The sequence below is a fragment of the Halyomorpha halys genome, unplaced genomic scaffold, assembly GCF_000696795.3.
Source record: "Halyomorpha halys isolate HHAL.00 unplaced genomic scaffold, Hhal_1.1 Scaffold670.1, whole genome shotgun sequence".
NCBI classification, from domain to species: domain Eukaryota; kingdom Metazoa; phylum Arthropoda; class Insecta; order Hemiptera; family Pentatomidae; genus Halyomorpha; species Halyomorpha halys.
The window spans coordinates 512,698-528,619 of NW_027106188.1; the positions used below are offsets into that span (position 1 = coordinate 512,698).

The window sequence follows — 15,922 nt, forward strand, 5'->3', positions numbered from 1 at the left end:
TATAAAAATACTTGATAGTTGTATAAGAAGACATCTCAACTTATTAATAATAATTAAATACACATTTAATATTATATATGACTGTTTATTCTATTAAATATAATAAATATTTGTGCTTTTGTGAATTTGATATGTATCAAATTCTATCGCTGTTAGCAGCAGACTGTATATTATTTTTTCTTTATTTATCTTATGTGTTATTTTTTTTTAAAAGAAGTTCTTATTTTTTTCTTTAATAACTTGATGAAATTCAAGCAATGTAAATAATTAGTTATAATTTTCTTAAAAATGATTGTAAAATATTATTTTAAAAAAAAATTAGTACAATTTTAAGTTACGGCATTATAAATTGCTATAGAATAATTTTACAGATAATGAAGAAAATCCTCAAGGTCGAGGTGCACTGTTAATTGTAGATAAATTCAATGTATATTAATATTTTCAACTACTGCCTACCTCAATAAATTTTAAGTTGATAAGGATAATCAGTGCGCTTCTTTCTTTGTCACTACAACTCTCAAACTGCCTTGAGGTATAAAGCGAATGACAATTTGTTAGTTTTTGTGACGCCGTCCATAAATCATCGAATTTATATGTTGGGTTTTTGTAAATTTTGTCATCTGGAATGTAAATTATACCGAATGGTTTATCATTTCATTTTTAATTATTTTTACCAGAAGATAACAAAATTTACAAAAGTATGATTACAGTTCTGTATTAGTAAATTTATCAATACCTCTTGTTATTTATTTTAGGGTTTAAAAGAAAAAACGCTATTTGACAGTTTATTTTAATTGTTAATTGTGTGATAAAAATATAATTTAGGCATAATTACATTAATGGGCATTGTAGCTTGTTATTGGGTATGAGAATTATACCCAACCAGCTACAGGCTCATTTATCATGCCTTTTTCTATATTAATTTACATCCTACTTTTTGTATATATACATATAAGATATACATATATATTTATACCTTAAAAATGTTTTCATTAAATGTCAACTACCTATTGATTTCAAAATGTATATAATTATGGAACAATAAAGTAGAATTGTTAAAAGCGAGATTTTTTATTCAACATACATAAAATATATAATCACATTTTTTAATATCCAAAATAACTATACATTTTCTTTGTCATGATATTTAATGACTTGAGTCAATTTTATTAAATCTCACAGTGAATAGGAATATATAAATAATACTGTTAGTAGTACTTAACTTTTAACAACATAATCTTCCATATAAAATTAGATAACATTGCTGAATAAGGCACTTTCACGAAGTGAACAAAAGAAATTTTAAAAAAAAATTGTCTCATTATTTACCCATACCAAAGTGCAGCATTTTTCTTAAAATGTTTGGTCCGCTCCAATGCCCTCTAAAAAAAAAAAAAAAAAACATCAAACTTCTTCCTTTATTCAGAAAATACATTACAAATTAAGTCACCAAAACAAAAAACATACATCTAACTTCTTCCTTTATTCAGAAAATACATTACAAATTAAGTTATCAAAACAGCCCCATAAGAGGGCCTACTACCGTTAAATAAAACTTGCGCGCATCGCAAAACTTTCTTTTACCATCTCTCCCCCAAGTTTTGTATATATTGGTGGGCTCATGTTAAAGTTATCACCACCATTTTTGTGATTTTTGAAAAAAAATCTGAAGACATGGGTGAAAACGAAAATAATGAAGAAGATATTTTTAAATATAATATATATACTTCTTGAGACATATTTATTGTTTAAATAAATCAATTGGTATCCATGTTAAGTCTCAAGTCTCTTTATTATATCATCAACAGTCCAATGTTTTGACCATCGCCAAGGACAATCTTAAATATAAATTTACACCTCACATCCAATTATTTAAAAACTTTTACTGACTATTCTGCCCAGGTCATTCATTAATTACAATTCAAATTACCCTGTTTTGTCACAATTTCAGAAATTTTTAAAACTTGATGAAATTATGACAAAACAAGGTGATTTGAATTGTTGAATAATCTGGGCAGAATAGCCTGCTAAACGTTTTTAAATAATTAGATGTGAGGTATAAACTTATATTTAAGATTGTCCTTGAGGATGGCCGAAACATTGGACTGTATATAATATAATAAACAGTGTTGAAACTTATCATCGATATAAATTGATTTATTTAAAAAATATTTTTATTTTTATTTTTCTTGCTTGCATTCAGAGTGGTGAGAAGAGTTCTAGTACATCAATTTTACCTTGGATTGTTCTAAACAATATCGTTGTCAAACGCTCAAACAATGATCGTTCTGGTTTCTGCTGCCTTCAATGATTTTTACTCTCCTTCAATTTTTCTTTATAATCAAATTTATTTTTTGAAGTATATAAATTTATTTACTCATTATTTTATTTTACACATTTCCAATAACATTTTTTACATGTTCAAAAAGTTTTTTTTTTCACATTATTTCATGCTGTTAAAATCTTTTATAGAAAATGGAGTGATATAAAAAAAAATCTCTAGAGTCCTTATTCAGTAATTCAGTTAAAAAACCCACAAAGATAAATTTTGTTAAACTTATTAGATTTAAACAATTATTAAAATTTAAACAACTTAATAAAAGATAATGCAATCGGGAAAGATATGGCAGTCTCAGCTTTTCCCGTTCGGATCACATGTTTCTACTTTTCCAATTTTCTTTTTTAGTTATTCATAAAATTCTTTAATGTTTTGTATTTATCCATTCTTTATTATTGTTAACAATGAGACCTGTTTAATTTTTCAAATAAACAAAACTAAATATACTTTATAGGAAGATTTTTAAAAATTCATCATTTAAGCCCTGTCAGACTATTTCAATAAGAATAATACGTAGCTGATATTAAAGAGCATTTAATTGTACATAGATATGCCGAGTTTAATCAAAATTGAGTTAAGTGGGAGAAGATAAAAAAAAATATGAAAAATCGATTCTCTAAGGTGAGTATTTCCAGTCTTGTCAATTTTATTGAAAGATGCTGCCACTTCCCAGTCATATACACGCCTTAATTATGTGATTTTAGTCTTTGGATTTCGTATAAGGAAAAGAGAGGAAACAAGTGAATATGACAGAACCAGATTCAGGTGTGTCTGTTAACATGATATAGGGAACCAAATTATACCAATTCACTCTAAATGTCAATTAAAAGTAAAGCATGATGACCATGTTAAGTCTTTATGTAGAGGACTGAATCATCTCTTACATGATTCTAAGTATAGTTTATAATTACATGTGAATTGTTATAAATAATGGGTAAATAAAATTTACCTTCTCTGATAACCTTTTTTCCTGTTTTTACTCCTACATAAAAAAGGGTGTTAAGTAAAATTCCATTATATTTGTTATAGCCGTTATGGTACTACCACCTATAGAAAATTGTGTGCCTAATTTGGTTCACAGTAATCAGTGGTTGAAACTTCTGAATAAAAAAACAAACAAATGATCGATCAACTTTTTTGTGAAATAATCATGGCACAGAAACAAAGGGCAATAGGGTGAAAATGGGTTTTTATTGGCCTCGAGGGGGAAACCCAGTGATCTATTGGAAGACATACTTAAATTTAAAATTTAAACCAACAATACCCTCCATACTAGGGATGGGATATCGATATCGATATTATGATATCAATATTTAGTAACCAATAATATCGGAATATCAATATTTTCCTTTGGTTTCTAAAAAAAAAAAAAAAAACCTTAAAAGTAGATGTGAATAAAAGAAATATTGACAAACCAATGTAATATAACTATATTTTGAAATATCGATATTTTAGTTCCGATATCCCATCCCTACTCCATACCTAGCAGCAGTAGGAAAGTATCATCAGGTCTATGGTTTTTTTATGCATTCAGAGATGTTGGGAAATACAACACACTCTATAACCCAATCATCATTTTGTCCCATTTGATTCTCCATGGAAACGTCATTATAATACATTATTCATTATTGAAAGATATTTCAAAAACACTAGAAAAAAGTATACATCTAGAACTTACCTCACCATTCCATACCAATATAAAAATGGCATAAAATCTTTTTTCATAATATACATTGAACGATGTTCTTTGCTTTGGTCTATTAATGGAAATGTTTCCAACGGCTGAAGATCGTAATCAAATTCAGCTAAGATACAACCACCAAAGCCAGTCACAAGCGGGCAAGACGTATAGCCATTGTACTTCGAAGTAGTATCTTTTCCACTCATTGTACTGCACAGGTTTTTATAAAGTACACCAACTTGTCCAGCTAAAATTTAAATTTAACTCAAAATGGGTAAATAAGATTTAATTATTTTTTATAAGCATTATTAGAATAAATAATAAGTTTCTTTTTAAAAAAATACAAAATAATAATTATACTACAATTATTATCAATACTTCAGATGGATCATTTATCTTTTTCTTCACTGTAATGAAGAACATTCCATCTCTTGATGAATTTTGATAAAGAAAATCCATCTAAAGGATGGATGTATATTTTTTTTTGTGGTTTCCTTAATTATCTTATTCATATATCATTCTATTATTATGTTGTTAGCCATTTTTTTAAAAATAACATATCTTCTTGAAATAGGCTAGGATTTATTTTTTTTTCCTTCTCGTCTTCGTGTTATTGATAATTGTAAATGAAATGAAATGAAAAATAATCTTTGTTCTTGGACCAAGTCCTAGTATGATATAGATTAAAAAATAAATTTCTTCTTACCTGCTGCAGCGCCTGTTTTAGAAGTAGGTAAATTGGTGCAATCCCCGATACCAAATATATTAGGAAAAATATCATGTTGCAGCGTAGCTTTATTAATTTTTAAGTAACCAGCATGATCCACCAGGTCCTTGCTTGAATCAGATAAAAGTTTCGGAGGTGCCATAGGTGGAACAGCATGCAGCATCGAGTACTACGGACAACAGGATTCAAATAAAGATTCTCAGACAAATTTTTCTAAAAAGTATAGATATAGATTATTAAGTTATGTAAATGATTACTGGAATGTTTTGAAAAATTTCAGCCGACTGACAGGATTTTAAAGGAAAAAAAAAGTGGCTAACAAAAAAAAAACCTGCCAAGTACACAAGTCTGGAAGACTACATCATATGTAAACCAAGAAAAATATGTTTACACATAATAAGGGACAGAATATGATAAAATCGATATGGGACTTGCTCAGTTCACAAGCCTGTAATTTTCGTTTTTTGTAAGAAATTTGACAGGGGAATTATTATCGAAACAGCCAATGTGACGCAATCTATTGACACAAGAACCAACCAGTATCGGTGCAAGCTATGAAGAATTGGGGCAACTATCACCTTATGGGTTTGATCCCCAACTGGTATGAACCTGCAGACTCAGTTACAAGCATTGATCAAGAGCAAGGATGTCTAGCTAAGCAAGCAGCTCCGAATGTGGCACAGGGAGCATACAGCCATCTTAGCAGTGGCAGCAACACACTGGGTTTAGAGAGCTCCAATCAAGTAAGCGAAAAATGTTTTTTCATTAATTACCCAGCTTTATACCAAATAATGACCTCCCCATTATCATCTCAAGATCTCCCATAATCAAAATTGAATTTATCTTTTGGCCTAACCCCTTTATACAGTTATAATTCTTTAATTTGCAATACATTAATTTCATTTCATCTCAATCTTTCTGTTCTATCAAACCCCTTCTGAAATGGCTAATCTAAAATTGACTTCAGGTCTGATTTCCCCCAAACATAGGATCTGGAAAGATTTAGTGACAACAGGACTAACCAAAAACCAAGCTATACAATCTCTGAAAACATCATCAAAATCAGATTAACAGTTTGATGGATTATGCCTAAACACAAATTTGACTATAGACAGACCAATTTGACATTTTGTGTGAACAGTAATATGAGAATATTATATACATTATATGTGAAGGCGTCCTTATTTATCTGATTTAGCAACAATCTCATCTTACCTTTGAAATATTTATCATAAAATGGGAAGAGGAGACTCAAGTTAAAAAATTAGTTAAAGTAAGCAACATTTAAAAAGTGGCTAAATTTGGAAAATGTGTATTGTAAAATATATATACAAGTATCTTCACTAGCTTATTAAATCCAATCATTCATTACTGTTTTCTTTTTACTACATTATAACTTCAAAAATAAAAATGAATTAATTATTATTTTAAAAAATAAATATCCTGAAGTTTTAAGTAAAATTTTTTAAGTTTACAATAAACATTTTTTACTATGAACCTTTTATGATTAAATATTCTTTATTTTATTGAAAACTACTTCACACATTGTTGTCTGTTCAGTATTTTCAGAAAAACAAGAAACTTATATTTTTAAAAAACTTTTCTGACAAAATATTAAAAGGAGACGAAAATAGGCTTTCGGTAATTGTGAATGATGTCAAATTGGATAAAAATGATATTAACATCTATTATATTTCATCTTAGTTTTCTAGTATATAATAGGTTATAATCTCTAATTAACTATATTAATAATTACCTGCACAGTCTCAACTTCGAGAGGGCGATCAACAGATCTGAACTTTGCTTCTTTAGTGGAATGATTTACTTCGATCAACTCCTGCTTCATTGAAACATTGATATTCCGTTCCTCACATAGCTTTAATAATTTTTCAGCATAATGCTTAACGGAAAATATAACAGGGAGAGATGTTTTATAATAGAAATTTACATTGTCACGACGACCTGCCTGAAATTAAGAAAACAAATTAGTAGTAGTAGTAGTAGTAGTAAATAAAAATAAATATATATTTTTGTCTCTTTTCTATGGTAAAACAAAAGTAAAAATTGTATGTTCTATATGAATGACATAATTTAAATGCACAATATTATTTTAATTTTTATTCTATATGCTAATATGATTCTTGATTGATCAAACTTCAACAACTTACTTTTCGAATGAAATCCTCAGTTAGATAACAAGCTTTGAGAGGCGCTCCAGCACACTTGATAGGCGTATTAGGGAAAGTAAAAACAGCGTTACCTTTCTCCAGATTTGTCATGTTTTCACAAGTTTTGTCAACATATTTCGCAGAATAATTACAGGATACACCACTCCTCGGATTTTCAAGTGCTTCTTGTAATCCTTTTACCTAAAAAAAAAAAAAAGGCGACTAATAAGGAAGTAAAATGGCGTAAAACATTTTTAGTAACTAAAAATAGAAAAATTGTATCAATAACAGTTGAAAAAAAAAATAAATATATAAGACAGTGAGAATGAAAGTGACTTTTCATTCATTATAAGAAATTAAATGTATAACAAATGTACAAACAAAATATAAAATTTCTTACAACAAATGAAAAGTTTACGCTACTTTAACTCTAACCAGCTCATATATTTTATTTTTTACCCAACAATGGCACAGCGAAAAGTATATTGTCTTTAAGCATGTCTCATAATCTTCTTATTTGTTGGTATGTAACCATCTTTCAATCGATTTTCAAGTTTGATCGCTCAAATTAGTCAATGAAATCCTGTGAATGTTTTGATACAAGTTGAGCAAAAATTATTGGGTTAAATGAACCAATTAGGAGCAATTTTTTTCTTAGTTGAAATCTAAGAAATTTACCATTTTTAAAACTGATCCATTTATTTGAAATTAAAAAAAAGTTTATTATATTGTTTATTTTTTACTTAGGTACATTTATAAAACATAATCTCTCGAAAACAATGCATAGGGATTTCCTCCACTTTCATTATCATTGGCTCATGTACTATCTTTCCATTGGACCTAAAATGTCAGAAGTAATATTCTGCTACGGGGTGCCCTTTCGATCCTATATTTTAAGAATACATAAAAATTAATCTTTTAAATAACCTGTTATTAAAAGTTTTTTATTTCAAGTAACGGACAATTCAATAACATCTGAAATTTTTAATTAAGTCCTGAGAGCCTAGATATTGTTTGAAATAATTAAAAAATTTTCCATGATTCTTTTGGTAATTTTTTGTTTTTATATAAACCTGTTAATTTATTAAACACAGTAATTCCAACATATTTTTCAATAATTAATTAATATATTGAATTTTTCAATAAAATTAGTAGAATTTAAATTTGAAATTTGCTCTGAAATTTTACCAGAGTGTGACAGGCAATGAGGTTTTAATATGAAGACATCACTAATGCTACAATTTTGCTTCGATTAACACTAATTCAGAATACCTAAAATTTAGAAATTTAATTACATTCTAAATCATATAGTAATTAATGAATTTATTTTTTTTTAATTACTATTTCATAAAATATTTAGGAACTTAGGATTGGGGTAAAAATTTCTGATTTTATCTATTTATACATACTTGAAATAAAGATACTCTAAGTAAGAGCTTTCAGTTTAATACAAAGCTTAACTTTCATATATTCTTAAAATACAGTATCCAAAAGGCACCCTAAGTGGAATATCACTACTGACACTTTAGGTCCAATGGGAAGATAGTACATGAGCCAATGAGAAAGAAAATGATGTAAATCACTATCTAATATTTGCATGAAATTTAATGTTTTTTAAATATACTTAAGTAAGTACATAATACAAAATAAACAATATAATGAACTTTTTTTATTTTAAATGAATGATCAGTTTTAAAATGGGTAAATTTATTTAATTTCAATCATGAAAAAAATTCTCTCAGCCTGCTTGAGATAAGAATTTCATAGAATATTATGTCATTAAATAATTAATGATAGTCTATCTCACTAGATTGTGACAAGTAATGAGGGATTAATATGTGAACATCACTTAAGCTACAACTGTGCTCTATAAAATCATTATTCAAAATAACAAAAAACTACAAATGTAATTACCTTTTCAAAGTGTGTTTCTATTCCAAGGGCAACAACAAGATATTCATAACATACTTTAAGTCCGCAGTCTGTCGTGACGTAATTATCATGAGGATGTATTTTGCTAACACTGTCTTGTATCCATTTAGCTTTTTTTGGTAATACAGAACTCATCGGTCTCGAAGCTGCTTCAAGTGGTTTAATGCCAGCACCAATAAGTGTTAGCATTGGTTGGTAATAGTGCTTCTGTAAAACCAAAAAATATAAAAAAAAACAATGAGATAAACTATTCAAGAGGGATTAAATGAACAATATTTTGAAAACATAGGAATCACACATTGCATTAAATAACTATATAGAAATCCTACTCTCAAGTTTTAAATAAGAGGACTATTATAATAAAATAATATTTTAAAAATACAGGGAAACTTAAGAGTCATCAGCAAAATTTAAATTGCTAAGAGTTGAAAAATATTTAAAGAAATCAAAATAGAGATAATTTCATGAACCACAATAATTTAAAAAACCTCTTTAATAGCAGTTTCTTTTAATATTTTTAATAAAAAAAGAAACAATTTATAAATGGAGCATTCTACAAAATGATGATCCAATATTTTGTTTAAAAGTTAAACACTAATAGAAAGGCTTAACTGTGGCCTCCAATAGTTTTCTATATTTATTTATATCTAATTAGAAATAATAAATTTTATTTACAATAGTAGTGATTTTGAAAACTATGGTTATTGGTTATTTAATATACCTAACTATTTCCAACTAAATATGAACTTTTTGGTTGACACAATTGCTACTTCAATTTAAACATATTCAAAAAAGTACTTTTAGTAATATTCCTCATTGCAAAATACTTAACTTTTGTTTTTGAAAAAATAATGCCTAAAATATACAAATATTACAGTTCACTAAAATAAACAGTTTGTTCTTGACCATTAATTCAATGTTTAATTGTTATATAAACAATATTGAAAATCCAAAGACTAATTTTATGGAGTTTTTTGATTAAAACAATCATCTAAACGGTTTACTCTAACAGTAGCACATCTGACAAAAAGAAAAGTTATGATTTTATTTTGAATTGAACATATTTCTATGATAGTAATGTAGTGTGGGGTTATTTACTATACTAGGGTCACCCTAAAGACAGTCCCAGATCTAGTATGGCTGTCAAACAGTAACCCCAGTCTACGGTTCATTCTACAGAATATGTCTAGTACAAAATAAAATAAAGCTTTTTTCTTTCGTCAGATGGGACACTATTAATGCAAACAAGTGATATGCACTCATGTTCCTAATCATGCACAACTGAAATCGAGCATATGCATACATCTGCTGGGTCGATGATGATAACATTGCCTTTTCCCAACTTATAACAAAACTTCGCAGCAGCTGAACACCCTCCGGTTCCTCCTCCTAAAATTAGCACCTTACAGCTGAAAAAATAAGGAGCTTAATTTAAAAAAATATATACAAGTAAATAAAAATCATTTACAATGAAAACTAAACATCATTAATAAATTTGAAAAGAATGTCTATTACCTATGGTCGAAATTTGTACTTGTAGAAGCAAATTTCACTCCTAAATTAGTTATTGTGAATATTCTTTTATGTAAAGAAGCCATAATGAGAATTAAATTGTCATATATAAACACGGAGACAAATAACAAAAAAAAACCAGATGTTTTTAAAAAGGCAACAGTAATGCACTAATATCAATTGCAATCACTGCCGGACTGAACTACAAGTTAACTTTAATATCTCGACCGTGATAAGTGAATAGCGAAGAGGTTTGAAGTGGAGGGGGTTTAAGAATTGTGTAAGCTTGATAAGATAACAGCTGTCAAGTTTAAAAAGTTCATTAATGATTTTTATGTCAAGCAAATCTTAAGCCGCGGAAAACATTAATCTTGAACAACGTTAATTTTTCAGACCAATCCAATTAATAAAAATTATCAGATTATATAATTTTCTTCAAGATTGTGAAGTTAAGAGAACAAAAGCAGTCGCACTTCACGAGTGTGGTTACTAAATAGAAATTTTGAAACGCAAATGTCCAACTTTATTTAAGGTTTTAACATGGCATATTTTACGAAGTATAAATCCATGAGTTAATGTATCATTTATAGGCCATAAACGTAAATAAACATCGGATCATCAAAAAATTAAATTTGCTTTTAAATTAAAATTAAATCATATTCATCAGATCCATAATCAGAATCAAATGTTACTGGGGAGGGGGAGAGCAAAACTTTATAAAGATCTAGATTTAATATAACTACATAATGTTCCACAGGTAAACCCAATAAGCATAGGAATCCGATTATGTGGTGGAATCCAAACCGAGGTCAACGTTGCCTATTGAGGAAAAAATGCCATGTCAAGTTGTATTTGAACTCGAGCAGCTTAAGTTTTAATTTTGCAATAGGCATGAAATTTTTTTTTTTCAAATGACTATTGCTGTTTCTTTTATATAGGATAGAGATATAGAGCAGCGGTTTCCGAAGGTGCCCCAAGGGAATGCCACTTTCTCAAAATTTTACAAAATAAAAATAGCAAATACATAGTGCATTCCAGAATTTACTTTAAACTGTTTTTCTTTTTTCCCTCATATTTTACAGCTCTAAAATATATATATAGATATAACATGGTTGATATAACCGTTATATTATATAAATATTTTAACAGTTGATTATGGGGATATAGTCTCGTACAAACGACACCTAACTATATACAATGTTATTATTAAAGGAAGAACGAAAAAAAAATAGATAAGAATAATACTTCTTAATAAAAGAGGAAAGTAAAATTAATAACAAAAAATAATGATATTGGTACACTTAAATAAAACAAACAGTTGCCCTCGAATAGTAAAAAGAAACAAGTTAATGAGGTAGTGTGACTATAAATTAATTTTATATTTATTAAAATTTATAACAGAATGTCCTACAGCAGTCTGGGCTTCAGTCTTCGGGTTGAGGTTGGGTTCCCCAGGTTGTAGGTCACTGCTCCTTTAACTGTCGGCAACTGGGAGTGGAACTTCATGAACCATTTTTTGATGTAATCCTCTATTGACTCCATATGTAATTCGCGGTGCAATTGGCTATTGAACCAAGGAGCATTAACTGCGATTCTTAGGATTTTATTTTGAAAAGATTGTAGTTTTTTCCTTTTCGTGAAGGATGCCGCTCCCCAGACGTACATCAGCAGTGACCTGAGAATTGTTTTAAATATAAGAACAGCTGTTTCTGGTTTTAGTTTGGAATTTCTGTTTAGGATAGGATATAGCATTGCTAACCTTGCATAAGTTTGATGTTGATATGGTGATTCCAGGTAAGGCGGCGATCTAGGTGAATTCCCAGGTATCTTACTGTTTCACTGGTAGGATTCCATTTCACATTTTTACCTTTGAGCATTAAATCCGGTGGTTCTGGTGGGCGTCGGAGAGTAAAAACTTTTGAGTCACATTTTTCAATTTTCAAGCTAATCATCCATTTAGTGAATTATTGTTTTAGATCATTAAAGTGACTTTGCAAAGTGTTTCTAGCTATTATTATGTCATCATGTTGACAGAATACAGCTGTATCGTCAGCGAACATAGTTATGGTGTGTGTGGACTGGACGTTGTCGTGAAGGTAGAAGTTGAACAAAATGGGAGAAAGGACTGAACCTTGCATGGTGCAGTACCGGCATGGATTTGTCTAAGGGTTGAATTTTTGTCATTAATTCTGACTGAAAATGTTATACGATTGAGGAATGAGCTCAGAATATTGTATAGGTATTTTGGAGTGCCTGCTTTCTTTAGTTTATATAGGAGACCTCGATGCCAGACCTTATCGTATGCTTGTTGGAAACTTAAGAACGCTACCAGGGTGTAACTCTTTTTTTCGAATCCGCTAATTATAAATTCCGATAGTCTTGCCAGTTGGTGAGAAGTGGAATAACTGTATTGAAAACAGAATTGAAAATCAGGAATAATTTTGATGCTCTGAAAAAAAGAATTAAAATGTTTTTTTATAACTGATTTCAGTAATTTTCCCAAAATAGGTGATAAACTGATAGGTCTATAGCTGCTGATTTGTTTAGCGTTCTTACCAGGTCTTTGAATTACTATGAGTTCGGCTTTCTTCCATATATCCGGAAAGTATCCAGTACGAAGGCAACTGTGAAAATTGACGTGATAAAAACTACAGATTTCCTGGGTAACATACAGCTCTAAGAAAGAATTGATGACTGTGCCGACTTTTTATTTTTTTTTTTATCTCGATAAGGGTGGTGTTTTTAGCAAAGGAAGGGTGCTGTTGCAAAAAAGGTTTGTCACATATGGAAGTTTTGTTATTTTTATACTGATAACGAATTTTAACTTTTCAACCTCTATAGTTTCTCGGAAATATTGAAAAAAAAGTCAAAATAGCAAGAGATCACGATAGGAAGTTTAAGAAAAGTTTTTTAAAAACTTGTTCATTAATGTTTTCAGGGATGCTGCAAATTTCAACTTTGTGACCTAAAATTGGGTACATTAGATTTTCCATCCCATACTTTCTAGCCGCGCTCAATTCAAAACCAAGCGGCTTGCAAAATATGCTCAGAATCAAAGTTGAAGTTAATTTAACTTCATAATAATTCCTCACAATTGTCGAGTATTATAATATACAATGGAAGTAATCGAAAGATTAACTTTGGAAAAGAAGAATGAAAAAATCATCCAAGCAGATCAAGTAATCAAAGTATTTAATTACCACGGTGTATTGGTGACGATTCAAGGCCCAATCATAGAGATAAAAGCCAAGGGAAAGATTTTAAATAGCATGACTAGACCTCCAAAATTTAGCCGACGTGTTCTGGTGCTTATAATAACCAAACCAGTTTTCTAATAAATAAATTTTTATTATTTGTATACCATCACTCTTGACCGTCATCGTCAATATAATCTAGTATATTTTATACTAAATATATTTCCAGCAACTTTTTCCTTGTTATTCTTCACTACTTGAATGAGTTGAATCAGGAAAATATTTGTCGAATTTCCTATTTCCTCTAAATCAAGTAATTGACGAAATAACAATAACAATAATAAAAAAAAAAAAAAAAACCTATCAGCGATGAATTTTTTATCGAGCTAGGTGATAGGAGGTTTTCTCGATAAAGAAGGCAAAGTGAGATATGCTATCAGTTATTAAAAGTTGGTTTCTCGATTTCTCTTGCTATCTGATTCCGTCAAATTAGAATGGTAGAGTCATGTTTTTTTGCACCATTGATAATTCCAGGTTTAAAATAAAAGGGTTTGATACTAACCTTATCAGTGCAAGCTGGGCAAAAAGTAATTACTAATAATTAGGTGCGAGTGTAACGACTTTAGACTGTAGAGTCCAAAGTCCTTCCCTCGTCGAGGACGTCAACTAAGGGAACAGTGCAATGTTACCTCCCAGGTCTTGGTGGAAGGGTAATTTCACGAAACAGAGGGTTAGAGCAGGCCTTCAACCCATCAAAAAATTTGATGTGTCATCGACTTATGAACTCCGGCATAGTTGGAGCTCTTCACGGATGACACTGTTCTTGGCCCTCTGAAGCTTGGTTCCCCTGACGATTCTTCGAGGTACAGATCCCTGGAAACTCTTCAGTCTGTTTAACGTAGTTTTATAGAGATGTCTTATTCAAGGAGCACCATGGAACAGAGTTGGTCTGATAATTGCTTTGTAGATCAGTAGTTTCAGGCGCAGTGAGAGTTGCGGTTAAGTGAGCAGATGGTGCAGCCTATACGTTTTAAGTCGGGCCAGCTTGAGCCTCTTCTTAGTATGATTGGAGAAGGTGAGATGACGATCTAGAGTCACACCAAGGTAGAGGATGGAATTAGAGATCTTCCACCAGATCATCCACCACGAATCTTTGAGGCAGGCAGCTCTTTTTGCCTTTCTGAAAGGACATGACAATAGCGTCAGTCTTAGACGGGTTCACCCTAATGCCATCTTTCTTCAATGCAGAAAGTTCGATGGTGGCAGAAGCTTTCTGTGCAAGGGTAAGAGGCCGCTTAGGCCTGGCACTAGAGGCATAGCCTCCAATATCATCCGCATAGGCTGCAATCACTGGCCTCTTTATGCTCCAGGGACACAATCGGCACAGTGAAGATGACGAAGAGCAAGGGTCCCAGTACTGAGCCTTGTGGTACTCCGCAGGTGGCGGAGGCTGGAAGCGAGAGTTCTTCACCAAACCGTACGACGAAGGACCTCCCACTGAGGTAGCTACTGATTAGTCGGCATAGAGGAGCGGGGAACTTGAACTTTTCCAGTCGACGGAGTAGAAACGGATGTGACTGGCTACAGTCCAATGATTTAAAGGCCTCGCTCTATTCTTCCTCATCTGCTCAATGGTGAACCCCTGAAGTTTCACTAAATGATGTTCACAGGAAACACCCCTCTGGAAACCAGTTTGCTCCGGTGGTATAACGTCTCTTTATATGTTTTCAGAGATGCTAAAAATGAAAATTATATCAATTTTATAATTGTGCGCTTAAGTATCTATTTATTTTAACTTTTATTCCTATTAAATTATGTTCCCCTTATATGTTTTCGGGAGTGTTGAAAATTAAAATAGGACCGATTTTATGATGGCACGGTGGCATATCAATATATTTATCAACTTTTGGTATTTCTAACATATTTTTTTGGAGGTGCTAAAAATGAATATGAAATAGATTTTAAGATCGCGCCGTTGCACATCGATTTATTTTAACTATTCGAATTTCTTGCATCGGTGTCCATTTATTGGATGTTGTATTTTATTATTATAGTTTTTTTTTATGGTTTTACGAAACAAAATAAAATCATCTCTATTTGGAGGTCCCCTTTGGGCCGATGTACGTGGAATTTGTCTTCTTGGCAAAACAATTGTGGATTGATAAACAATTAAATGGTTTTTAATGCAAGGTAGGTCTAGGTCTCATCATCATTAAAATAGTTTGAGAGAGTTATGATGAGGAATTTTTAAAACCTTCCTTTAAATTACTTTAATTTTATTTGTTTGAAAAAAAAAAATAAACAGTAAGTTCAAAGTTCACATAAGTTAAAACATAAAAAGTTCTCATTGTAACACTTATAAACAATATA

The 15,922-nt window shown here is 30.4% G+C and overlaps 1 protein-coding gene across 1 annotated transcript; it reads right to left on the reverse strand.

Annotated features, from left to right (window-relative positions):
* Positions 1-776: 776 nt before the first annotated feature.
* Sqor (Sulfide quinone oxidoreductase) lies at positions 777-10,624 on the reverse strand. The gene is made up of 8 exons (XM_014427777.3): positions 10,362-10,624; positions 10,150-10,255; positions 8,829-9,053; positions 6,915-7,115; positions 6,503-6,712; positions 4,726-4,915; positions 4,017-4,266; positions 777-1,382 (listed from the first exon to the last, which is right to left on the reverse strand). The coding sequence occupies exons 1-8, from the start codon at positions 10,442-10,444 to the stop codon at positions 1,322-1,324; spliced, it is 1,326 nt and encodes a 441-aa protein (XP_014283263.1). The 5' UTR covers positions 10,445-10,624; the 3' UTR covers positions 777-1,321.
* Positions 10,625-15,922: the final 5,298 nt, after the last annotated feature.

Excerpts from the sequence above, each read along its gene's own strand:
- Sqor (XM_014427777.3), bottom strand. The coding sequence starts at position 10,444 with ATGGCTTCTTTACATAAAAGAATATTCACAATAACTAATTTAGGAGTG. Across the intron at positions 7,116-8,828 it reads TAGAAACACACTTTGAAAAG|GTAAAAGGATTACAAGAAGC; the intron begins GTAATTACATTT and ends TTTTTTTTTTAG. Across the intron at positions 4,267-4,725 it reads TAAAACAGGCGCTGCAGCAG|CTGGACAAGTTGGTGTACTT; the intron begins GTAAGAAGAAAT and ends TTTAAATTTTAG.